A 26106-nucleotide genomic window follows, 5' to 3' on the forward strand; every position below is an offset into this window, starting at 1 on the left:
GCATCTCTCTCATTTCTCTTCCCTATTTTTCCTCCATCTCTCCTATTTGATTTTCAAAGTCCTTCTTGAGCTCTTCCATGGCCTGGGACCATTACATATTTATTTTGGAGGTTTTGGATACGTCTTTTATGTCTTCCCCTGATGGTAAACATTGTTCTTCCCCATCCAAAAGGATGGAAGAAAATACCTTTTCACCAAGAAAGTAACCTTCTATAGTCTTATTTTTTACTCCTTTTTTGGGCATCTTCCCAGCCATTTACTTGACTTTTGAGTCAAGTGGCGGGTGTACTACCCTAGGCTTCAGAGGTTTTATGCAGCTGTTCTCTGAGATATTTCTAGAGAACTGTAAGTCCTCAGTTCCTTCAAGGTGGCATAATCAAGGGAGAGGAGTTTACTGCTCTCCTGGCCTGTGTTCTAGCCTGTGGGCAACCCCAAGCACTCCTTTCTGCCCAGGATCTGCAAATAAGATTCGCTCTCCACAGCCACCACCAGTTCCACCATGCCCTTTTCCTTACCTGAGGACCACCACTCTAGACTGAGACCCAGATCAGCTGCTCTATTCCCCCCAGGGTCTTTAGGCCAAGGACTCCAAAAGTGGATGATGCTGCAGCAGTGGCTGCTGCCCATCCTGGGGCCAGAGCTGGGGCCAGATCTCACTCCCCTCTCACTCAGTCGAAAGAGCTTTTTTACTGACCTTTTAAGTTGTCTTTGGCGTTTGTGGGTTGAGAAATCTGGGAACCACAGCTGCTGCTCATGATTCTGCTCCCTGAAGCCTCTTCCAGTTCTGTCCTTGCTGCATGGCCCAGTCTGGGCTGCACTGTGCTTTGAGCTTGTGCAGTCAGCCTTTTAGGCTGTTTTGGGCTGGACATTTGTTTCACTCTATCATTTTGTGGTTTCTGCTGCTGTAGAATTTGTTGAGAGTCATTTTTTACAGGTATTTTATGGGCTATGAGGGGAGAGCTAGAACACATCCATCTTTCTACTCTGCCATCTTGGCTCTGCCTCTGTAGGAAAATCGCTTTTAACAGCTGACTAGAGCATAAACTGGAGTGGGGAAGAGATTTAAGCCACGGCAAACAACCAGAATGCTGTGGCAGTAATCCAGGTGCAAGGTGATGAGGGCTTGCTGCAGGTAGTGGCAATGTCATATGAGAGAGGGAGGACACTTGACATGTGACACATACAAGAGATGTTATAATGGTAAAATTGGCAGGGCTTGGCAACTAATCAGATATGGGAGTAGGCAGAGAGAGAGAAGGAATAGTGGAGGATAACACTTAGATTGTGAGCCTGGGTGACTGGGACAATGGTGATACCCTCAGCAGTAATGGGAACATTAGGAAAAGGATAAAGATTTGGGGGAAAGATAATGAGTTCTGTTTTGGACATGTTGAGTTTGGGTCTGTAGGACATTCTTGCTAGCTATTCTCCAGTATCTCTTCCCTTCCTGGGTAAACTCCATGAGAAAGCTGTCTTCACCCAGGAATCTCCACTTATCCTCTCATTTACCTTTTTTTCTTTAAAGTGTACAGTTTTATTTGAACTGGTCTTAAGTCAGTGTACAGGTAAAGCTCCTCCCCTCCCCCAAGTACTGGCACCAATTTCATAAAACTCACAGGGAGACTGTAAAGTCTTCATTCACATCTATGTTGGGGGCAGGGAGGGAATTTAGGAGGCTATTCAATATGGCTGACAATTTTTAAAAAAAGGAACAAGCATTAAGGCGGAGGATACAAAGTTTTTTTTTAAAGGGTTACAGTAATTTACATGTAAAGCAATACTAGTACCTCCCCTCCTCCCCACCTCCCCATCTGAATTTGTTACTTAGCTCCTTTGCTCCAGCAGACGACAGCCTTCATGGAGGCTCATGACTCTGTAACAGTGCATTATATGATATTTGGAATGACTTAAAAAAATGTACCATCAGAGTCTTGAAGACGCATTTTGGGGATGTTTGCCTCCAACATACTTCGGCTGCTCATCACCTTCACTGTTCCAGTTTTTAAATCCTGAGTCAAGTGCCAAAAAAGCAAAACCAACCCCCCACCCCCGCAAAAACGAAATAAAGCCATGCCAATCTCATCTCTTTTTTGGGGGCAATTATCATGTCACATTCTTTTGACAAAAAAAAAAAAAACCAATAAAAAAAACACAGTCCATTTAGAAGCATTTGTAGTGGACAGTGGAGGGCCCAGATTCATCATACTACTGCTTACTGATACGCATCTGTTGGAAGGTGGAAAGAGACTCCAGGATGGAGCCTCCAGTCCAGACTGAATATTTGTGCTCAGGTGGGACAATAATCTTGATATTCTTTGTGCTGAAAGCTAGGGCTGTAATCTCCTGCATCCTGTTGGCAATGCTTGGGTACATGGTGGTATCACCAGACAATATGGTATTGGCATACAAATCCAAATGATTGAGTTGAAGGTAGTTTCATGGATACCACAGGATTCCATACCTAAGAAAGAAGGCTGGAAGAGAGCTTTTGGGCACTGGAACCTCTCGTTGCCAGTGATGATAACCTGACCATCAGGGAGCTCACAGCTCTTCCAGAGAGGAGCTAGATGCAACAGAAGCCATCTCCTGCTCAAAGTCTAGGGTGATGTAACACAGCTTCTTCTTGATGTCACGCATGATGTCCCTCTCAGCTGTGGTAGTGAAAATGTACCATCTCTTGGTCAGGATCTTCATGAGGTAGTCCATCAGATCATGGCCAGCCAGATCCAGACGGAGGATGGCATGGGAAAGGGCATAACCTTCATACGTGGACGCAATATGGGTCACACCATCACTGGAGTCCATCCCAGTACCAGTGGTATGACCAGAGGAATACAGGGACAGCACAGCCTCGATGGCAACGTACATGGCTGGGGTGTTGAAGGTCTCAAACATAATTTGAATCATCTTTTCTCTGTTGGCTTTGGGGTTCAGGTGGGCTTCTGTGAGCAGTACAGGGTGCTCTTCAGGGGCCACACAGAGCTCATTGTAGAAAGTATGATGCCAGATCTTCTCCATGTCATCCCAGTTGGTGACAATACCATATTTAGTGGGATACTTCAGGGTCAGAATACCTCTCTTGCTCTGGGCCTCATCCCCCACGTAGCTGTGTTTCTGGCCCATACCCACTATCATACCCTGATGTCTGGGGCACCCAACAATGGAGGGGAAGACAGCCTGAGGGGCATCATCTCCTGCAAAGCCACCTTTGCACATTCCAGAGCCATTGTCAACAACGAGAGCAGCAGTATCGTCATCCATGGCGAACTTTGAAGTGGCAAGTTTGAACTCTTGAGAGAGAGAGGAGGTGGTGCCACACCTGGAGGCAGGGGGAAGATGAATGCACGCTGGGTGGCAGAGCTCACAGCTTCCTCTTGATTACTTCTAAATCATTTATAATCAGGCTTTTGACTATATCACTTGGTTGCAACTGCCCTTTCCAGAGTTATGATTGCTCTCTGAACTACACAATCTAATAGCCTTTTCTCAATTTTCATTCTTCTGCACCTCTGTGTAGTCTTTGACACTGTTGATCACCTGGATCCTAACTTCTCTGTAGGCATTTGTGTAATTTTCTTGTCACTCTTTCCCCACTCACCTGTCTGACCCCTTCTCAATCTCCTTTACAGGTCTTCATTCAGATTCCCTAAGGTTGTGTCCTAGACTTCTCTTCTCTGTACTGTCTTGCTTGGTAATCTCATCAGCTCCACCATAGGGGAGGTTCAGTTATCATCCCTGTGCAAATGATTCCTAGATGTACATATCCAGCCGTAGTCTCTGTCCTGAGCTCTAGTCCAACATTAACAATTGCATCTTGGGTATCTTAAACAAAATAGAAATGAAGGTCTGGAAAGAATGATAAATCTTTAGCCGATCTGATTTAAAAGAAGACAGTAAATCAAATCAAACAATCAAGGTGAAATTGCAAACAAAACCAGAAGAAATCAAGAGAATAATTAGGACCTGTTATGCACAATTAAATACTAACAAAACAAGAACCCCAAAGAAATAGAGGAATACCTTTTAAAAAATATACCCAGACTAACAGAAGATCAAACAGGGACCTTAAATAACTCAGTTCCAGAAAAGGAAATAGAAGCCTCTGTAAACGAATTACCAAAGAAAAAACTTCTGATCCTGTTGATTCATAGGAAAATTCTTATCAGACTTTTATCTTTTTCCCACTTATTTTGAAATGATCAAACTAGGATCACATAAACAGCACATTTCTCATTCTTATTTCAACATTTAAGATATTCACAGATGGGTTATTATATTCAGGGACATGTGCATGGCAGACAATACCAAAGCATACAGACATTCCACAATGGTTGACAAACCTTACTAGACTTTTAAAGAATAACTTGCTGCATACTGCACAAATTATTCTCAAAAATTAAGAAATAAAGCACCATATCAGATTCCTCTTATGAGACAAATATAGTCCTGACACCCAAACCAAGGAATGATAGAGCATAGGAAAAGAATTTTATCATTAACAGACCAATATCATTAATGAATAGAATTAAAATTTTCAATTAAATACTGTCAGACAGACTATAATGATTTATCGAATAAATCATTCATTTTGACTAAGTCATGTGTACAAGGAATGCAAGAATGGTTTAACATTAGAAAATAATTAACAATCATATTAGAAACAGAAACATCAAAAATCACATGATTATCTGCAGAAAAAGCCTTTGACAAATACAACACTTATACTAAAAATAAATCCCTACAATTATAGGCATAGAAAGACTTTTTAATATCATAAAAGTATATTTAAAACCAAAAACATGTATCATATGCAGTGGAGATACACTGGAACTTTTTCCATTAAATAGGCAAGGATGCCCACTTTCCCCAGTATTATTTGATATAATTCTGTAAATACTAGCAGTTGCAATGAGACAAGAGAAAGAAATAAAAGGTATAAGATAAATATAAAAGAGATAAAACTATCCTTTTTTGCTGAAGATATGATGGTTTGCTTGGGAATTCCTTGGGAATCAGCAGAGAAATGCAAATCAGAACAGTCCTGAGAGTTTATCTCACACCCTGAAAATTGGCTAAGGTTACAGAAGATGGGGAATAGTCAGTGTTAGAAGAGGTATGAGAAGATAGGCAAACTCATGCCTTATTAGTGAAGCTATCAATCATTCCAGCCATTTTAGAAAACAATTTGGAATTATATGAATAAAGTGACTAAAATGTCCATATCCTTAGACCCAAAGATACCATTACTATACTTATACCCCAGAGAGGCTATTGAAGAAATTCCCCACACATACCAAAATGTTTATATCAACACTTTTTATGCAAAGAATCAGAAATAAAGTATGAATATAATAGAATATTACTGTCCTGTAAGAAATGATGTGTGTGATGAATAAAGAGAAACATGTAGAGATGTACATGAATTGATGTAAAGTGAAGTCAGCAGAGCCAAGAAAATAATATACCCAAAATCTACAGCAATGTGAACAAAAAGAACAACGACATACACACAATCAAAAATGAATGTGACAAAAGAGCTATGCGAAGACATTCCTACCCTACCCATTTACAGAAGGGGGTCATCCATGAGTTTACACATGCACATATTTTCAGACTCTTGATGTATCAGTTATGTTGATTTCCCCCCCTTTTTTGTCTTTAACAATACTATTTACTATGTGGGATGGCTCTCTGAAAGGAAGAGAAATACCAGGGGTAACTATAGAAACTAATAAACATTAAAAAAACTTACTTAAAAAAAAGAAATGGAGAGGATAGGAGAGATGTCTGAGTGTTGGAAGATGAGGAGAGAAGAAAGACTGTCAGCAAATGGCCTCAGGTTTTTTTTGGTGATAATTGTGCTTAGGTCCTTAGCTGAGAGGGTGGAGGAAGCATTTTGGTGGAAAGCTTGAGAAAGGATGAAAAGTTGCAATAGTGAGAGGGGTAGCAAATCAACTAGGAGAGGTAAAGATGGATTGCCTTATTGCAATAAGAGCCAGTTGAGATTATGTAACAAATTTGTGGTGGATCTACTCTATACTGTTTCATGAATTTTCCTGGTACTAATCAGCAGCAAGTGAATAGAAGAAAAGGAGATGGGAGTAATCTGGGGTTGGGATTTGACCAAGTATGATCATTAATAGGACAAGAGGATAAAGGGTTTGAAAGTAAAGTATAGTTTTGAGTTGAACTAATTCACTAAATGGTCTAGATAGGGAAGGGAGAAGAATGTTGCCAATGTAGGCCTAATGGTCTGGGAAAAAATGGAGGGATTGAAGAAATGGAGCTCATGGTTGGAAATGAAGAGCGGTGGTAGAAGTTGTAAGGCATCGAGAAAGATAAGATGATAGAAGGTTATGATTAGGTAAAGGAAGACAAGTTTATATAGGGATCGGGGAAAAATAGGGAAAGAGATAATCAGATTGCAATAAGAAAAGTAGGTTTAATGTAAGAAAACGAGAGGGGTAAATAGAAGGAAAAAGAATTGTGGTTGGAGACTAGAACTTCAAAGTTCTAGATCTCAGAGATGGCACAGTCTGAGTTGAGATTTAAGGTATTTGCTAGTTTGTGGCTGAATTGGGTTGGAAGAGGTCAAAGAATTGAGAGGTTCAGTTATTGGAGATATCTTCAACATCATTATTCCCTGGCATTATATTTTTTGGGGGACATACTGACCAAAATAGAATTTGAAGGTCAAATAGTGTCAGCAGTAAGTCGTAAAACTCTTTGCTTAAAGTGTCTATAAGAACATCTAACTTAATGAAACTTCTATCAGATCGTATCAGGAAAGTTCCAGATCATGTTGAACAGTATCTGATTTTTTTGTTCCGTGTTTAACAGGGACTACAAAGACAATGCCATGTTGGCCCAATTAATTCAAGACAAACTAGATGCCTACAAAGCTGATGACCCAACTATGGGGGAGGTAAAAGTTACTTGATTTTTTTACCTAAGTGAACACAAGCTGAATGAGAGAAAAATAGAAATACTATGCAAAAGATCTACATTAGTAAGTTATCTTGTAACACATTATCTTGTAAATGCTACACATCAGATAAATGAAAAACTTGTGGACAATGGCAATTTTCATATTGTTCCTTATGCATTTTTTAACCTACTGGCCTTTTGAAAAGCTCCAAAAAGGTTATTAGGTGTAATTAGGAGAGAGAGGAAGAGCAGGGGAGATTTAACTTCTTGGTTCATATCTTAGTTTGAAATGAAGGCCTTTGTGCAAGCATAATACTACTTCTAGATACTAGTTTTGCATTTGACTGGCTGTGAAAACAAGGTTTCTCACTTTTTCATTTCTTAGGGTCCAGACAAGGCTCGTTCCCAGCTCCTTATACTGGATCGTGGTTTTGATCCCAGTTCTCCTGTGCTTCATGAATTGACTTTTCAGGCTATGAGCTATGACCTGTTGCCTATTGAGAATGATGTATACAAGTGAGTATAGTGATTATAGACTTTAAGTATGACTGCCTTGCACATAATCTGGGTAAACTTTTAATTCTACTAAAACTAATAGCCAGCCTACCCATACTCTTGATGTGCACATAGGCTTTAAGATATGTCAATATTCTTTACTACCTGACAGGTTTAAAATGTTATTTGTGTCAGCTGTTTGCCTTCTTAATTCTTAATACTTGGTAAATTCCTGGTTTGCTCATGAAATCAGTGCTTAGAGAGAAGAAAATGTTTAGTCTTGGAAAAAGATGGAACACTAACACAGTTTTGCTGATTAGTTTGTAGAGTCTTCCAAAAGCCTACAAAATCAGCATTTCCATATGTTTACCATGTTATGTTTACCATATTAGAGGAAAAGTAGAAATTTGATAGTGTTTTATTCAGTGAACCTGTAGTCCTCTGCTAATTTGTATGAATATGATATGTTGTTTTATCCTATTTTTAGTTAAAATCTATTAATATTATTGGACAAGGACTATCTCTAAAATATTTCAGCAAAGTTTGTATTAACTAACCTCTATCGATTCCTCAGTACAGAAAAGGGGTTCTGTCCTTCACAAAAAGGGAATCTTTTTTTTCCAGGCATAAAGCTGTCTTTGCGACTTTCTGAACTCTGAAACCCAATCTTTTCTTGTCATGGAATGTTGTTACAATGTTGTTATTTTAAAACTACTTGCCATCATTAATTAATAAGGTTGAAATAAAAGTTTTAAATAAAAATTTTAAAGAAGGTTGAGATAAAAAAAATATGATTTCTACCTTTTTCAGTTACTGTCTTGAAATTGATAAAATCTTTCTTGACTAAATACATACATAGTTTTTGTTGACATATTTTGTTTTGACACAACACACTTTCCAAGAAACACCAAACATACACAGCATTATGTTGCCTGAAAACAGTTAAGCATTAGACTTAATGACTGATGATACCTCACTCTTTATTTTTTTAGTTTACTGATTGTTAACAGAAAGCATGAGTGCATAATTTTGATAGGATAGTACCAGCATTGTTACATTGGACCTGAGTTGGTTTCCTTATAGTTTTATCTTTGTTTAAATTGTAGTTGTGTATATTATGCATTTGTCTCAGCTTTCTTAACACTGTATCACTTCATACAGGTCTTCCCCATGTTTTTCTGAATTTTTCATATTTGCCATTACTTATATGGAATAATATTCAATTATGTTTATCTTTGTTCAGCTGTTCAATATTTGTTGCCCAACTAAGTCTTAATAGCCTCATATATAAAATGTACACAGAGCTGGCTTCAGGAAGATAATGAAAGCTATTTGGAGACCATACATTTTGGCAACTATTCACAAATTCAGAGGAGAAAAAATTTTTTTTTACGTTTTCTTTAAGTAGCTAAAAATAGGTTCTGGTGAAGAACATACAAGCTGACACTTTGAAGGTATTTTAAAATTAAAGTCATGATTTCATTGGATCTTCAGTTTATCTCCATGCCCTAGTGATTATCTCCTATGTTGAATGTTGCTGTAATAGACCAGAAGTGACATATCAGGTGGGTATGCAACTTAGTATGGTAGATGTCCTGACTGAAATTCTTACCCTGAAATGAGAGAAAGAAAACTGTCTAGGAGGTAGCAGGGAACAGGAGCTGTAAGAACAGTTGTATTTCTTGAGTGAGAGCTTTCTCCACCTAAGTTAGATCTTTCCTACAGGTATGAAACAAGTGGGATTGGAGAAGCTCGAGTGAAAGAAGTTCTTCTGGATGAAGATGATGATCTGTGGATAGCTTTGCGCCACAAACACATTGCAGAAGTATCCCAGTAAGTGTTTCTCTTTTTCCCATTTGTTCTCAATAAATGAATTTTTTTATGTGTATCAACTTTCAGCAGTGTATTTAGACTGGGTAATGTAGATTGAACACTGAGCTAAGAATTATTAAACATAACTTCTTTGCCTGACTGAGCTGTCAGACTGCTGATTTGTATGAATAAGGCCTGTTGAATTTCTAAGTCTTTGTTTTACCAACTGTAAAATTAGGGTTACTGGTGCTGTATTAGGAATGTAAGAAATCATTTGGGGCTCTTGACAAGTGATTTATAAATATATAATATTAAATTACAAGTATATTAAGTGATAACTAAAGTCTGATTTTTATTGGAAAGATCCATATGTTAACAAGCACAATTCAAATTTCTTTTAAGTTCTGCTTTATCTCTTGCATTTTAAATATGATATTCCTTTCATTATCCCATTCAGATTTTCTGAGAGGTAGCTGATATATCTTAAGTATGTCAGACCTTGAAGATGTTTCCATTACTGAAATCCTCCCTGTCCATTCTGCTTAGTAAAAAATAACAGACTCTATAGTTAATCCATCTCATACATAGGTTCATACATAGGAAGAGAGAGTGGGAAAATGATACGGTAATTAATCCATTTGAGTAGATCATGGTGCTTATGTGGCCAGGGAAATGCATTTAAACCCCACATATATCTGTTAACTCTTCACTTACCAGACTGCTTCTAATAAACTAGAGTAATCATCACATATATATCATAAATGCTGTTGTCCAAGTAATAGAGTCTGGATGGAATGTATATGAAGATCCATCAACGATGTGAAAAAATAACTCAATATATATACTCTATTTATGGTGGACCAGTTAGTCAGTAAACAGTAAGCATGCTAATTACTGGGAATACAGAAGGAGGCAAAAGACAGGAGCTCACAATCTAATGGCACAGATAGCAAGTAAGCAAATTGTTGTGTTCGTCGTTCGTTGCCAAAGAAGACCATGTCATCAGAGAAATGATAACATGACTTTCACTTGACTTTGTTTTGAGTGAGGGATGGCTGTGCAGGTCACCAGCCTCACTCTTCTCCAGAGCCATCTGAATCCAGTGATCAAATATTCATCAGGATGACTGGAGATGACCCAGGATGCACTGGGAGTTATGTCCCTAAAACCCATTGTCCCACTAGAAGCAGGCACTTCCCTCAGGGGAAAAGCCCTGATGACCCTGTGGGGATGGGGACTTAGAGATATAGAAGTCCAACTTCTTGTGAGGGAGGGGCTGGGGAATGCTGCCTGAACTGGATTAGTCTGCAAGGCCAGGGGATCAGGCTGGCAAGGAGAAAGATCAGCTGACCCCTGGGGAGAGGAAGGGGTCAGAGGGGAAGATACCCAGAAATTGCTGTGGGAGTGGGGCCTGAGACCTAAGCAGGTGTTGTCTCAAGGAGAGGGGCTGCAGAAGGTCATACCTCAACAAGACCCGTGGCTGGGGCTATGGAGCGGGGAGAGGGTCAAAAGCTCTGAGGGTCATAAGAGAGGGATCATCAAAAATGTCTGGTTGACCCCCATTGCTCCTTTTGAGAAGCAGTTCTAGCTACAAGCATCTCACAGTATTTCCTGAGAACGGGATCCTGAGAGAGCTTGACAAAGGCCATTATGTAGGAAACTTCTGTCCATTTTCCTTCTAGGCACACAGTACAATTCTAACTAGTAAGCAAACAAATATATGTACAAGTAAGCTACATATAGGATAAGTAGAAAATAATTAACAGAGGGAAGGCACTGGGATTAAGAGAAGTTGGAAAAGGTTTTCTGTTAAAGATGGAATTTTGCTTGGGACTTGAAGTAAACCATGGAAGCAAGGAGACAAGGATGAGAAGGGAAAGCATTCCAGGCACAGAGGACAGCCAGAGAAAAAGCCTGGAGCTGAGAGATGGAATAGCCTGATTTTGCTTGGAATAGTCAGGAAGCCAGTGTTAAGGTATTGAAGGTTATGTGGTGGGGAGTAAGGTGTAAGGAGACTGGAAAGGAGGGGGTGGAGCCAAGATGGCAGATTAGAGGCAACCCAAGCTGAAATTATTTAACACTCCCCTCCAAACAGCTTTTAAAAAACACCTCACATCAAATTTGGGGACATCAGAGCCAATAAAATGTCAGGGTGAGACATTTTCTGGACTAACAAAACTTAGGAGGTTGGCAGAAGTTTGTGACATTGGGGTGGAAGTCTGACCAGAGCCTACACATGAGGCAGCAGCAAGGGTGGCCCCAGCTGCTTTCAGCCCAGAGATGATAAGGGGGTTGTACAACTGGTGAGAAGAGATTACAGGGGGACCCATTGCTGCCACTGATTGGCAACACTGTTGCCCATATGCGGTTCTGAGTCACAGTTCCAGAGTGGAGAGGAGCACGAAATGGGGGTATCAGTTATAAGGGAACAGGAGCCCTGGTTGCAGTTCCAAGGCAAAGAAAGCACTAGTGCTTGTGGTTGCAGGGGACCAGGGGCCCATCCTGGCTAAAGACCAGAGTGCTGATCAGGAAAACAGTGACCACACTCCCAGGATCACACTACCTTGGAAGCATTAAATACAGACCCCCAGAACAGGTTCCGAAAATATCAGCATGGAAGTCTGAAGTTTGGTACAGTGCCTCTCCACCCCCAGGTGAGCAGAGTCCAACTTTAACTTCAATGTCAAGAAACAGTCTGGAAAAATGAGCAAAGAATAACAAAAAATTAATTTGACTATAAAATGGTGCTACAGTGTCAGAGAAGATCAAGACATAAACTAAGATGATGACAATGTGAAAACAGCTACAAAGCCTCAAAGTGCTAATAAGACAAAACTGAACAAGAATTTTTGGAAGAGTTAAAGAAAGAGAAGAGTGGTAGAGAAAAAAATGGGAAAAGAAATGACAATGAGGCAAAGAAATTATGAAAAGAGAACTAACAAAAGGTAAAAAAGGTACAAAAAGTGCCTGATGGTAAAAGAGAGGCAAAAATTCACTGAAGAAAAAAACTTGAAAAGCAGAAAAGGCCAAATAGAAAAGGAGGCACAAAATCCCATTGAAGAAAATAATTCCTTAAAATTTAGAATTGAGCAATGAGAAGCTAAATGACTCCATGAAACATCAAGAAACAATAAAACAAAGTAAAAGAATGGGAAAAAATGAAGAAAATGTGAAGTATTTCATTAGAAAAAGAACAGACTTGGAAAATAGATTGAGGAGAAATAACAAGAGTTATTGGACTATCAGAAAGCCATAACCAAAGAGCCTAGACTATTTTAAGGAATTATTAAGGAAAACTGCCCCGATATCTTAGATCCAGAGAGTAAAATAGAATTAGAAAGATCCACTAATCCCCTCCTGAAAGAGATTCCAAAATGAAAACTCCCAGGAATATTGAAATCCAATTTCAGAGCTTCCATGTCAAAGAGAAATACCTCAAGCAGTCAGAAACAATTCAAATATTGTGGAGCCACGGTCAGGATTACTCAAAGTTTCCATGTTAAGGAGCAGGGGGCTTAGAATATGATATTCCAGAAGGCAAAGGAGCTAGAATTACAACCAAGAATCACCTACCCAGCAAAATTTAGTATAATCCTTCAGGAGAAAAAAAAAGATATTTAATGAAATAGAGGACTTTCAGGTATTCCTGATGAAAAGATGAGAGCTGAATAGAGAATCTGACATTCAAATACAAGACTCAAGAGAAGCATAAAAAGATAACTATGGAAGTTACAAAGATCTCAATAAAGTTAAACTGTTTATATTTCTATATGGGAAGGTGATATATATAATTCCTAAGAAATTTATAATTATTAGGACAGTTAAAAGGATTTTAAATAGTGGGCATAGATGTGAGTTGATTTTGTGGGAATGATCTCCCACCCACCCCCAAAATAATAAAGGGGTGAGAAAAAGGGATGCACTGGGAGAAGGGGAAAGAGAGAAGTAGGATGGGGAGAATTTTTGCATATAAAAGAAGCGTACAAGGAAGAACTTTTACAGTGGGAGGGGAAATAGGATGGGGTTGGGCAATTCTTGAACCTCAGTCTCATTGAAATTGGTTCAAAGAGGGGGCAGAGCCAAGATGGAGGAGTAGAAAGACACATATACTCTAGCGCTTCTCCCACAGCCCACAAAATACCTGTAAAAAATGACTCTCAACAAATTCTAGAGCAGCAGGAACCACAGAACAACAGAGTGAAAGAGGTTTCCAGCCAAAGGTAAGCTGGAAGGCCAACAGGAAAGGTCTATCTCACAGGATGCTGAGCAGAGTGGAGCCCAGCCCTGGCCACACGGCACTGGGAGGAACAGGACCTGAACAGACTTCCAGGGAAGAATTCCCAGCAGAGAGGGTCCCAGATCTTTTAGCCCACAAGGAACAAAGAAAGCTCCAAAGGTCAGTGTAGGAGGGCTTTCCTAGTTGGGAGAGAGGGGAACAGAGGTCCATTGTCCAGGCAGCTCAGCTTAAAGCTTCTGGCAGAATAGAGCAGCTGATCTGAACCTGAGCCCTCAGTGGCAGCCCCACCCCCAACTAAAGCCCCTGGGGGAGTTGAGCAGCTGATCTGAATCTCAGCCTTGAGCACGATACTGGGGAGAGAAGGACCACTAGGACCTTCCTCTTGACAAAGGATTCAGAAGTCAAGTAACTGGCTGGAAAAATGCCCAAAAAGGGGAAAAAAAAATAAGACCATAGAAGGTTACTTTCTTGGTGAACAGGTGTTTCCTTCCATCCTTTCAGATGAGGAAGAACAAGGTATACTGTCAGAGAAAGTCAAGGCCTCTGCCTCCATCTAGAAAGAAACAATTCAAGTATTATGGAAATACAATCAGGATAACACAGGATCTGGCAGCTTCTACATTAAGGGATCAAAGGGCTTGGAATAGAATATTCCAGAAGTCAAAGGAACTGGGATTAAAACCAAGAATGACCTACCCAGCAAAACTGAGTATAATACTTCAAGGGAATAAATATTCATTCAATGATATAGAGGACTTTCAGGCATTCATGATGAAAAGACCAGAACAGAATAGAAAATTTGACTTTCAAATGAATATGAAGTGGCCTCAGGCCATAGAAGAGCTTGAAAAGTGTGTCAGCAGCCTACTAAAGGAGAACCAAAAAAATGTTGAGGAAAGTAACATATTTAAAAAGAGGCTAACTCAACTGGAAAAAGAGGTCCAAAGAGCCAGTGAGGAGAAGGAGGCTTTAAAAAGCAGAATTAGCCAAATGGAAAAGAAGGTTCAAAAGCTCACTGAAGAAAATAGTTTTTTTAAAAGAGAGAATTGAGTTCAGGGAAGCTAATGGCTATGACATAAACCAAGAAGTTAGAAAACAAAACCAAATGTTTGAAAAAATAGAAGATAGAAGATGGCGGAGTAGAAAGACGCACATACACATAGCTCCGAACCCACTACCCATAGAACGGCTACAGGGAAGTAACTCACGGCGAATTCTGCACCCAGAGGCCACGGAATATTGGAGCGAGGGAGATTTCTCTTCCGGAGAGACCTGCAAACCTCTCGCGGGGGGTCCTTCGTGCTGCGGACTGGGCGCCGGGACTGGGAGCTGAGTGCAGCCCTGCCGCGGCCGCAGCACCAAGAGGAAAAGATCCGAGCAGGCTTCAGGGACGGGATCTCCAGCGGCCATGCAGGTCCCTCCACCCACAGAGGGACCTGCAAACCTCTCGCAAAAGGTCCGTCGCGATGCAGACGCAGAGCCCAGCCCAGACCTGCTGCGGCCGCGGCACCAAGAGATACAGATCCAAGCAGGCTTCAGGGACGGGATCTCCAGCGGCCGCACAAGTCCCTCCACCCACAGGTGACGGGGGTCGGTGAGAGAGTCTCTTTGGCGGGTTGAGAGGGGAGTGGGGTGCCCCCATAACTCAGGCCCTCCCCCCCCGGAGGTAGAAGCTGAGAGGCGGCTGCAGACAGGGGCTCCCCAAGGGGGCAGGAGCCTGGATCCATTGTGGAAGGTCTGTGCATAAACCCCCTGAGGGAACTGAGCCTGAGAGGCGACCCTGCCCCGACCTGACCACCTGAACTTAATCTCACACTGAATAGCAGCCCTGCCCTCCCAAAAGCCCTAAGGCTGGAAGCAGCATTTGAATCTCAGACCCCAAACGCTGGCTGGGAGGATCAGGAGGCGAGGTAGGTGTGAGGAGAATATTCAGAGGTCAAGTTACTGGCTGGGAAAATGCCCAGAAAAGGGAAAAGAAATAAGACTATAGAACGCTACTTTCTTGGTGAACAGGCATTTCCTCCCTTCCTTTCTGATGAGGAAGAACAATGCTTACCATCAGGCAAAGACACAGAAATCAAGGCTTCTGTGTCCCAGCCCACCCAGTGGGCTCAGGCCATGGAAGAGCTCAAAAAGAATTTTGAAAATCAAGTTAGAGAGGTAGAGGAAAAGCTGGGAAGAGAAATGAGAGACATGAAGTCAAAGCATGAACAGCAGATCAGCTGCCTGCTAAAGGAGACCCCAAAAAATGTTGAAGAAATTAACTCCTTGAAAACTAGCCTAACTCAATTGGCAAAAGAGGTTCAAAAAGCCAATGAGGAGAAGAATGCTTTCAAAAGCAGAATTAGCCAAATGGAAAAGGAGATTCAAAAGCTCACTGAAGAAAATAGTTCTTTCAAAATTAGAATGGCACAGATGGAGGCTAATGACTTTATGAAAAAATAGAAGATAATGTGAAACATCTCATTAGAAAAACAACTGACCTGGGAAATAGATCCAGGAGAGACAATTTTAAAATTATGGGACTTTGAAAGTCATGATCAAAAAAGAGCCTAGACGTTATCTTCCATGAAATTATCAAGGAAAACTGCCCTGATATTCTAGAACCAGAGGGCAAAATAAATATGGAAAGAATCCACTGATCATCTCCTGAAAGAGACCCAAAAAGAGAAACTCCTAGGAATATTGTGGCCAAATTTCAGAGTTCCCAGGTCAAGGAGAAAATATTGCAAGCAGCTAGAAAGAAACAATTCAAGTATTGTGGAAATACAATCAGGATAACACAGGATCTGGCAGCTTCTACATTAAGGGATTGAAGGGCTTGGAATAGGATATTCCAGAAGTCAAAGGAATGGGATTAAAACCAAGAATCACCTACCCAGCAAAACTGAGTATAATACTTTAAGGGAGTAAATGTTTATTCAATAATGTAGAGGACTTTCAAGCATTCATGATGAAAAGACCAGAACTGAATAGAAAATTTGACTTTCAAACATGAGAATCAAGAGAAGCATTAAAAGGTAAACAGGAAAGAGAAATCATAAAAGACTTTCTAAAGCTGAACTGTTTACACTCCTACATGAAAAGATAATATTTGTAACTCTTGAGACTTTCCCGTATTTGGGTAGGTGGAGGTATTACACACACACACACACACACACACACACACACACACATATATTGACAGAGAATACAGGTTGAGTTGAATCAGAAGAGATGATATCCATAAAAAAATAAAATAAAAATTAAGGGGTGAGGGAAGAAAATACTGGGAGGAGAAAGGGAGAAATGGAATGGGGCAGGCCATAACTCATTTAAAATATAAGAAAAGTCTTGTTCAATGAAGGAAAAAAGGGAGAAGTTGAGAGGGGAAAAGTGAAGCTTACCCTCTTCACATATGGCTTAAGGAGGGAATAACATGCTTACTAAATTTGGTATGAAAATCTATCTTACACTACAGGAAAGTAGGGGAGGAGGGGACAAGTGGGGTGAGGGGGATGATAGAAGAGAGGGCAAATGGGAGAAGGGAGTAACTAGAAGTAAACACTTTTGGAAAGGGACAAGGTCAAATGAGAGAATAAAAAAAAGGGAGGACAGGGTAGGATAGAGGGCAATATAGTTAGTATTACACAGGAAGTCTTTTGCAAAATGACACATGGATAACCTGTATTGAATTGCTTTACTTCTCAGTGGGAATGGGTAGGGAGGGAAGGAGAGAAGTTGGAATTCAAAGTATTAGAAATGAATGTTGAGAATTATTATTACATATAACTGGGAAATAAGAAACACAGGTAATAAGATATAGAAATTTGTCTTGCCCTATAAGAAAAGAGAGAAGATGGGGATAAGGGTAGGGTGAGGTGTGATAGAAGGAAGGGTACATTGAGGAAAGGGCTAATCAGAATGCAAGGTATTACGGGGTGGGGGAGGGGAGAGATGGGGAGAAAAATTGGAACTCAAAATTTTGTGGAAATGAATGTCAAAATCTAAAAATAAATGAATACAATTAAAAAAGAATTTGGTTCAAAGAGAAGACAGATAGACAGACAGATATGCACATCCAATTGTTTATAAAAATGTAACTTACCCAGTAGGGAGAAAAGGGGATAAGAGAAAGGAGAGGTGGGGTGAAAGGGGTCATAAAAGAGAGGACACATTAAGGGAGGAAGTGGTTAGAAGCAGAATGGAATTTTGAGGAGGAATAAGATAAAAAGAGAGAAAAGAACAAGAAACAGAAGAATCTGGGTTGGAGAGAAATTCATAGTGATCATAACTATCTATGTGCATTGGATGCATTTACCCATAAAATGGAAGCAGATGGCAGAATGGATTAGAAACCAGAGTCCAACAATATGTTTTTTACAAGAGATTCAATGAAACAGAATGACACACACAGAATTAAAATAACAGAATCTTACAGGCTTCAGCTAAATTTGAAAAAAAAAAAAAAGGCAAGGGTAGTAGTCATGATCTCAGATAAAGCAAAATAAAAAATAGACCTAATGAGAAAGGGTAATCAGGAAAACTACATTTTGCTAACAGGTATCATAGACAATGGAAGTAATATCAAAAATGTTTATAGCAAGTTTCTCTGATAAAGGACTCATTTCTCAAAAATATACTGAGAATAGAACTAATTCAAGTTAATAAAAATAAGAGCTATTCTCCAAATAATAAATGGTCAAAGGATATAAACAGGCAGTTTTTTAAAAAAATCAAAGCTGTCTATAGTCATGAAAAAAATTCTTTAAATCACTATTGATTAGAGAGTCAAATTAAAGCAACGTTGATGTAACACTTCACACCAGAAATAACAATTCTGAAGGGGATGAGGGAAAAATAGGTACACTAATGAACTGCTGATGGAATGGTGAACTGGTCCAGCCATTCTGGAAGACAATTTGGAACTATGCCCAAAGGGCTCCCCTACTGTCTGTATCCCAAAGAAATAAAATGAAAATGACCTATATATACAAAAATATTTATAGCAGCTTTTTATAGTGGCAATTGGAAATTAAGGGGATGCTTATCATTTGGGGAATGGGTGAACAAAGTTGGAACATTTGATTGCAATGAAGTGCTATTATGCTGTGGGAAATGACAAGGGGTATGGTTTCAGAAAGACATAAGAGCTATATAAACTGAGACAAAGTGAAGTGAGAAAAACCAGGAGATCAATAAGTACAGTAACAACAATGTTTTAATGATGATCAACTGTGAAAGACTTGGCTACTCTGATGAATACAATGATCCATGACAGTTCCGAACAGCTCATGATGAAAAAATGCTATCCACTTCCAGAGAGAGAACTGATGAACTCTACGTGCAAATTGAAGTATAATTTGCTCATTTTACTTTTCTTGCCTTTTTTGAAATATAGCTAATAATGAAATATTTTTGCATGATTTCACATGTATAATTGATGTCACATTCTTTCCTTCTCAGTGAGTGGGAGAGGGTGGAAGGAAGGGAGAGAATTCTGAACTCATAATTTAAAAAGAAAATAATGTTTAAAATAAATAGTAAATTGGAATATTTTTTAAAATAAAATTTTTAAAAAGAAGATTGGAAAGGTGTGATGGGAGAGGAGGAACATAGTAAAAAGGGCTTTGAATGCCAAACAGGATTTTGTTAGGAAAAAAAAGAGAGCACAGTATTTTTATAACACCTACATAGAAGCATTCTCTAAAAGTTACCTTCTCTTTTTCCAGAGAGGTCACCCGTTCCCTGAAAGATTTTTCTTCCAGCAAAAGAATGAACACAGGAGAAAAGGTGAAACTATCAGTGATGCTCAAATGTAATTTAAGTTAATCCTCAATTTTTCTTTATTATAGATGAGTAAGAAAAGAGGGATGATACAAAGGTACAGAATTAGGAAAATGAGGGTGAGAATTTCATCATGTTAGATAAGTCGTGTATTTACTTTTATTTATCTCTAATTTTACTAATTTCTGAATTTCAGTTTTAGATTGACACTCAGTCTGTGGCTAAGTTTAGTTTCCTTTTCATTGCCCTGTAATCCAGTTTTTACTGCCTTGAATCATTCAAGAGAAAGCAAAGAGAAGGTATAATGTCCTTGCCAAGACAAGAAATGAAAAATTTTAATTTTCGTGGTGTTGAGCCTTCTTACCACTTTTTAGCTGGTGGTTATATCAGTGGACAAATCTGTTGAACTCATGAGAGTATCCATTTCTGTAGAAGATAGCATGGGTTATGAATGTTTCAGGGTGGGACTAGGCTTTTATGCAAGCATTTATTAGTAATACATAATGGTAAATATTTGTTGAATTATTGAATTGAATGATCCAATTAGGAATTATCTCATACATTGAAGTATAAACTTTGTGTTCCCTAAATCACAAATAATATTTCTTATTGGTACCAAATATTTCTGGACTTTAGAGTTCCTGTAGCCCTTTCCCAAAGATAACTACAGTATTTATATAATTTTTTAAGCTAAAAAATCAAACTCTCATGGAGTCATGCCTTTAGTTGACAACTTCCTCAAATTAAAAAAAAATGTATTTTGTTTCACAGAATCACAAAATTTGAAAATAGGAAAGGATCTTATTAACCATTATCATATGTTGTCCAGTATGATATTAGAAAACTGTTTTACAGAAATAGTATGTAAATAATGTAGACAAAACACTGTGCTTTTGTTTCCTTCCAGACCACTATGAGAGACCTGTCCCAGATGCTGAAGAAGATGCCCCAATACCAGAAAGAACTTAGCAAGGTATGATGATCCAAAAACCCCAAAGTGAATCATTAGTAGAGCTATTTTCCTTAATAAACCACATTACTCTAATTTTCTGTTAGAAATGCTTGGAAATTTTGGGTTTTATGGCTTTTTTAGTAAGAAGTTATTTAGGGGAGAAGCAGAGGTGTCATAAAGTGACTCCTGAAGCAGTTATTGGTGATATTCTATTGCTCCATGCCCCTTTCATTTTTCATTTCTCTTTTTTTCTTTCTTTCCTTCCTTCTCTCCCTTGCAGTATGTAGTAGGCCTGCCAGTGACAATTAGTGGTACCTCCAGGCGTTACTTTGCCCTACCATGGTGTTAATATAGCCAAAGAATTTGATAAATTCTTTGGTAGGGAGAATTCAGAGAAGTAGATGATATCTATATTAATGAGTGTCTTAACTCTGAATAACTATATAGTTTCTACGATTTTCCTTCCTAGTGCTTATTGTAGCTATAACATGGTTATGTTCAGGCCTTAGATTTCAGTTAGCATTTCAATGGTTCTGTCTGCTTCCCTAAGTTAAGTTAGAAGATGAAACATGACATTTTTCTTTTGAAGTGGGACACAAGTGTCCAATTGAGAAGTTTTGTTTCCCTGCTTTCTCTAGCCCAAGTATTTGAAGTCTTAGGATGTTTATAGTAATCATTTAGTTACATAGCATTGTTCATAGTATTATATTCTTCCTTATAGTATTCAACTCATCTGCACCTTGCTGAGGACTGTATGAAGCATTACCAAGGCACTGTGGATAAACTCTGCCGAGTTGAGCAGGTAGGCCTTTTTCAGCCTTTGGTAAATCCGTTATCCTATACATTCATCAGATGGGTCTTAACTTCTAACCTTCAACATTCTGCAGAATCATGGGAAATAGACTAGATGGTATAGTCTCTACTCCTTGGACCCAATACAGTTCCATTCTCAATGGTAGGACCTGAATTGGATTGGAATGCTGTGCTGTGCTGTTTGGATAGTGCATGTTTGATTCCTTCCAAAGCTACCAAATGGCCAGATGAGTGAACTTAGCAAGCGATGCTGATAGTGCTAGCTGACTTTCTTTTATGAATTTGGATTTTCTTTTTCTTTCTGTTGTAGCCTGACCTGCTGTCAATGACTAGAAAAAAATCAGAGGGAGAGACACAGAAAGTAGCCTACTAGCGACTTAGAGGGACTGTGTGACCACTTAGCCTGAGAATGAGACTTAAGAGATTAGATTTCTAATTCTACCTCCACCAATTGATAACTAATTTCTTTTCTTAGAAAAAATTGGGATGACTGTATTACCCATGAATTACATGGAATCATATGTCATATAAATAGGACATTACTAAGTTAACACCTACCTAACCTAAATGCAGTCTTAATTTCCAAGGAATGGAATAACTAATCATATACTGTATAAATATGACATTATTAAATAATATCTACCTAACCAAAATGCATTCTGGACTTCCAAGGAGAGATCCCAGGGAAAGAGAAGATCATTAAGAGCATTCTAAATCCTCATAAATATACCTCTTTCTAATTTCACAGATAAGAAAGTGCTGGAGTTGAAATCACTTCTTGTAGCATTTGCCATTATTTTCTAGGATTTAGAGAATCCCAGAATTGCATAATCCTAGAGTTAAAAGACCTCAAAAGTCATAGAGTCCAACCCTGCCCAAAGAATGCAATGGTCAGAGACAAATACTATAAACAGACCAGCCCATCTGGAAATTGCTTAGACAGCCTCATGGGTGAAAGAAGCAGAAAGACTTTGGGGCAATGTTAATTCAAAAGTACACGAGATCTTTCAGTCAGTCACCCACTCAGTAAGCATCTGTCAAGTAACTACTATATTCCAAGCACTGTGCTAGGTACTAGGGATGCAAAGGCAAAAATGAAACAGACCCTACTTTTAAGGAGCTTAAATTTTATCAGGTGAAACAATGTGTACATAAGTAAGTAAACAGAATAAATTCAAGGTACACTTTGGCAGGGGTGGGTCTTGACAGCTGGGGGATCAAGAAAAGATCCATGTGGAAGATGTTACCTGAGCAGAGTTTTAACAATCAGAGAAGAGGTGGAGGTGTATGCTAGGTATTGGGCAGGGGGAGCCGTTTTCAAGTCAGTCTATTATTCTGAGACACGCAAAACATTGTTTGCAAGAGAACTTGACTGCAAAGAGAGAAGTTGAAGATTCAGTAAAGACTAGAGGTATAGAAGCTGCACCTAAAACTCCCCCCCAAAAAAGTGATTTCAAGCACAAAGTCAAGCAATGTTTGAGTTAACAGGAACAGGCACACCAGGACAGGCATGGCAACCTCACAGCAGCAAACACCTCAGCCATTCAGGTGAAAAAGTGTATCCCTTTGTGTACAAAATCTGTCGTTTCTGTGCCTTTTTTGGAAAGGTTTCTTTGAGGAACCCCAACTAAGATTGATGGAGCTGCTGCGTAAATGCCTTGGAACTCAGCAGAAAGAATGGAAGACTGGCAGCAATTAACTTAGCAGATAATTTTTGTCTTCTTAGTGCCTTGGAAAGTAACATTTATTCTTTTTTCTTGAGATTTCACCAACCTTCCCTAATTCCATGGAAAAGATTATTCTATTAGAGTGTGATTTTGTAAGATTAGTCATGGCTACTTAAACTAAACATCTCCACTACAAAGTTTTTATCTTTCCAAGGCCCCATTATTGTAGTGTTCAAGCTATGACTGAGAAAAACACCATTAAGGTCTATATTTTCTGTAGGACCTGGCAATGGGCACTGATGCTGAAGGGGAGAAGATCAAGGACCCCATGAGAGCTATCGTTCCTATTCTGTTGGATGCAAATGTCAGTACTTATGACAAGATCCGCATCATTCTTCTCTACATCTTCTTGAAAAATGGTAGGAGTCGGGGGCAGAGTAACAGATAGTTTCTAAGAAAAATGGAGAATAGAAAATGGGACCGCCATGGCATGAGGAAGCAAGGAGGAGAGAAAATAGTTCAGCAGCTATGGAAGAGAAAAGGGAAATAGTAAGAAATAGCCAATTATTTCCTTTTTGAAAATAAAATTATAGATTTAGCTACCAGTAAAGAGTTAAAGCAACCCTGATAATTTGAGTGTATATTAATGATAAGGATGTTGTGGAGAAATGGGTACTGGGGGAGAATGAGGAAGTATATATCAGGCCTTTATCAGTTCCATATTTACTGGGTATTTAATTTAAATCTCAAATGTATTCTGACTCTGCTTTCATATAACCATTTTTATCGACATTTGAGTATCCCTAGTATAGAATAAAAGTACTCACAACAAAGCTGTCCTGCCCAGATTTAGGCTACTGTCTCTGTAGGAGGAGGAATTATTAAAATAGTAGAGCTATATGGTAATAGTGAAAAATTTTGGAGAGGTTAAAGTGAGTACTTTTGGACTGAAACAGTAGTGATATCCTACAAACTTTTAACCTAGTGTGTAGAATAGGGGGACTTGGAATTTAGACTGTTTAGTTTTGACTAATCACTGGTATGTTACTTTGTACACTTCATTTTTTAAAATCTAGTATGCTAATTTTTATTTCCTATTCCCCCCATAGGCAGTTTGTGAGAACAAAACAATTAATGTTTTTAAAAACCTTAGAAGTAAAAAGAGGTCTCCTTTTTAAAAAGTGTTTATAAGACAGTATGGTTGGTCTTATGGTTGGGTTTGGATCTCACTGTTCTTTTAGGCATCACTGAAGAAAATCTGAACAAACTGATTCAGCATGCACAGATTCCCCCAGAGGACAGTGAGATCATCACCAACATGGCTCACCTGGGAGTGCCCATCATTACAGATGTATGTTTCCTGCTGCTCAACTTCTTAGAGATTGATGTCCCATTCTGAGAGTGGCAGCAATGAGGTTTTGTGACGTTGCTCACTTTGGGGAAGAGTGAGGGTTGCTCGGGCTCAGCAATGTCTGAATGATAAAACTAGAAAAGTAGAATCAAGGAATTTTACCAGTGTTGGTCCTGATACTATTTCTCACCCTCTGAACTGTTGAAAATCCTTGGCAGTAGCCTTAAGAGCATCTCCACAAGTAAGTCAGGGTTTCAGAATGCACTTAATAAGATTGTACTCAGATAAACACTGGATCTCAAGGAACCTTGAAGAACACTTAAAAAAAGAAAACCAACTCCCCTATGAACTTAGCTTGTCAGACTTGCCTGTAGTACATTTATAGATAGTTATCTACCTCTGTGCACTGACTAGCATTGTTTGCTAGAGCATAGTGCAAAAGGTCAGTAAACTGTATAAAAACAAAAATTGGATCCCACAGTCAGACTGCCTCCTGTTCTTGTCTCACTCCATGACAAATGGTATGCATTTGCAAGACAGTTGACCAGGTATGGCTGGCCCATGGTAGTCTACCCTCAACAGTGGAAAAAACAAGTGAAAACAAGGGTCTTATTGATGATGAGTCAATAGTGTCATCTTTGTAGGTAATTGACAACATATTATTATTGGTTATCAGCTTGTGCTTTTTATAAGAATTTACAAAGTGATTTAGGTGTTTGACCTACATTTCTTATTATTCATAGCTCTGAAGTCATAGCCATGGGGTCCTTATGCTCAATAATACCTAGATGATTAGATTAGAATATCAGGGTCAAATTCCCTACAGGTTCCCAAGAAGGATACATTTGAAGCAATTGCCACTTACCAGTTCTACGTGAAGGCTGATCATCTTTAAATAATTTGTCAGAGACATTTATTCTGTAGAGATCCCTCAATGATAACAGCTAGCAAAAAGTGACCACCCTTGTCTTTGGTTCAAAACCAAAAATGTGTCACTTTTTCTGAGTTCTCTATACTCATAGAGTTCTATGTGATCCAATTCAAAAGTGGGCCTCTGACTGAGAAACTAATACTTTGTTTTCAGTCCACTTTGCGTCGCAGAAGCAAGCCAGAGCGGAAGGAACGCATCAGTGAGCAAACCTACCAGCTCTCACGATGGACTCCAGTTATTAAAGACATTATGGAGGTCAGTGATGGGCTGCATGGTTCACAACTTTCAGTTTTCTTTCCTTCCTTAGTAGTTGATGCAAAGTTATATACCCCAATGAACATGAAATCTTTTTCACAATGATTTGAATTCAACGATACATGAACCTTTCCACCTGTTTCACACTTAACCTACTCTTTTCTTAAAGAATAGCAGCAAAATACTGCTTTATGTTTGTTTAGGATTTCCTTGTCTGTTAGACTGTTTATGTGAACTTGCTTTCAAATCACAGAGGCCCAAATAATGACAGTTTCAAAACAGCAAACAAACAAAAAGCTAAGTACACTCCCAAGATCAGAAAAACAGTAGTAAAAGAGAAGTATGACTGAGAAATGTTTTATTTGTGCTTTGTTAGCTGACAGCACTCATTCAACAGATATGTAAATACCTATATGTTCAAGGAACTGTTCTAGGCATGAGAATTCAAAGATGAAAAAAAAATACAGTCTCTGACCCTTAGATTTTACAAAGTGATTTCCTCATAACATCCCAGCGAATTAGGCATATAGTATGAGTATTATGATCCATACATTTTGGGTTAGAAAATTTTACAATACATTCTAGTTATATCTTGTTATGCTTCATTTATATATATGTGTCTGTGCACATGTGTTGTATTCTCCAGTAGAATCTAAGCTTCTTCAGGGCCTCAATCATTTCATTTTTGTCTTTATATCCTATGTGCCTAGAACAGTGCCCTGAATTGAGGAGGTACTTAATATAAATATTGGTTGAAATGAATTAAATCTGGTGAGCCACTCTACTTTTTTTAAAAATCCTAACCCTAAAAGTAGAAGCAATTTATATGAAGGTCAAGTTATGTTTTTGTGGCACCCATGTGCCTTGCCCATCTTTTTGCCTCTGCTGTTTTAATTCCAT

The 26106-nt window shown here is 38.9% G+C and overlaps 1 protein-coding gene across 4 annotated transcripts in view; it reads left to right on the top strand.

Moving 5' to 3' along the window:
- Positions 1 to 26106, top strand: part of STXBP1 (syntaxin binding protein 1) — a 103639-nt gene that overhangs the window by 63122 nt on the left and 14411 nt on the right. For all 4 annotated transcript variants that reach the window (XM_072632502.1, XM_072632503.1, XM_072632504.1 and 1 more), the window contains exons 8-16: positions 6841 to 6925; positions 7313 to 7443; positions 9148 to 9255; positions 19183 to 19243; positions 20145 to 20210; positions 20911 to 20991; positions 22950 to 23088; positions 23911 to 24020; positions 25105 to 25206. In XM_072632502.1, coding sequence (XP_072488603.1) covers positions 6841 to 6925; positions 7313 to 7443; positions 9148 to 9255; positions 19183 to 19243; positions 20145 to 20210; positions 20911 to 20991; positions 22950 to 23088; positions 23911 to 24020; positions 25105 to 25206 — 883 coding nt within the window. The remainder of the gene's footprint in view (positions 1 to 6840; positions 6926 to 7312; positions 7444 to 9147; positions 9256 to 19182; positions 19244 to 20144; positions 20211 to 20910; positions 20992 to 22949; positions 23089 to 23910; positions 24021 to 25104; positions 25207 to 26106) is intronic.

This window comes from Notamacropus eugenii, chromosome 1 (genome assembly GCF_028372415.1).
Source record: "Notamacropus eugenii isolate mMacEug1 chromosome 1, mMacEug1.pri_v2, whole genome shotgun sequence".
Classification (NCBI taxonomy): Eukaryota; Metazoa; Chordata; class Mammalia; order Diprotodontia; family Macropodidae; genus Notamacropus; species Notamacropus eugenii.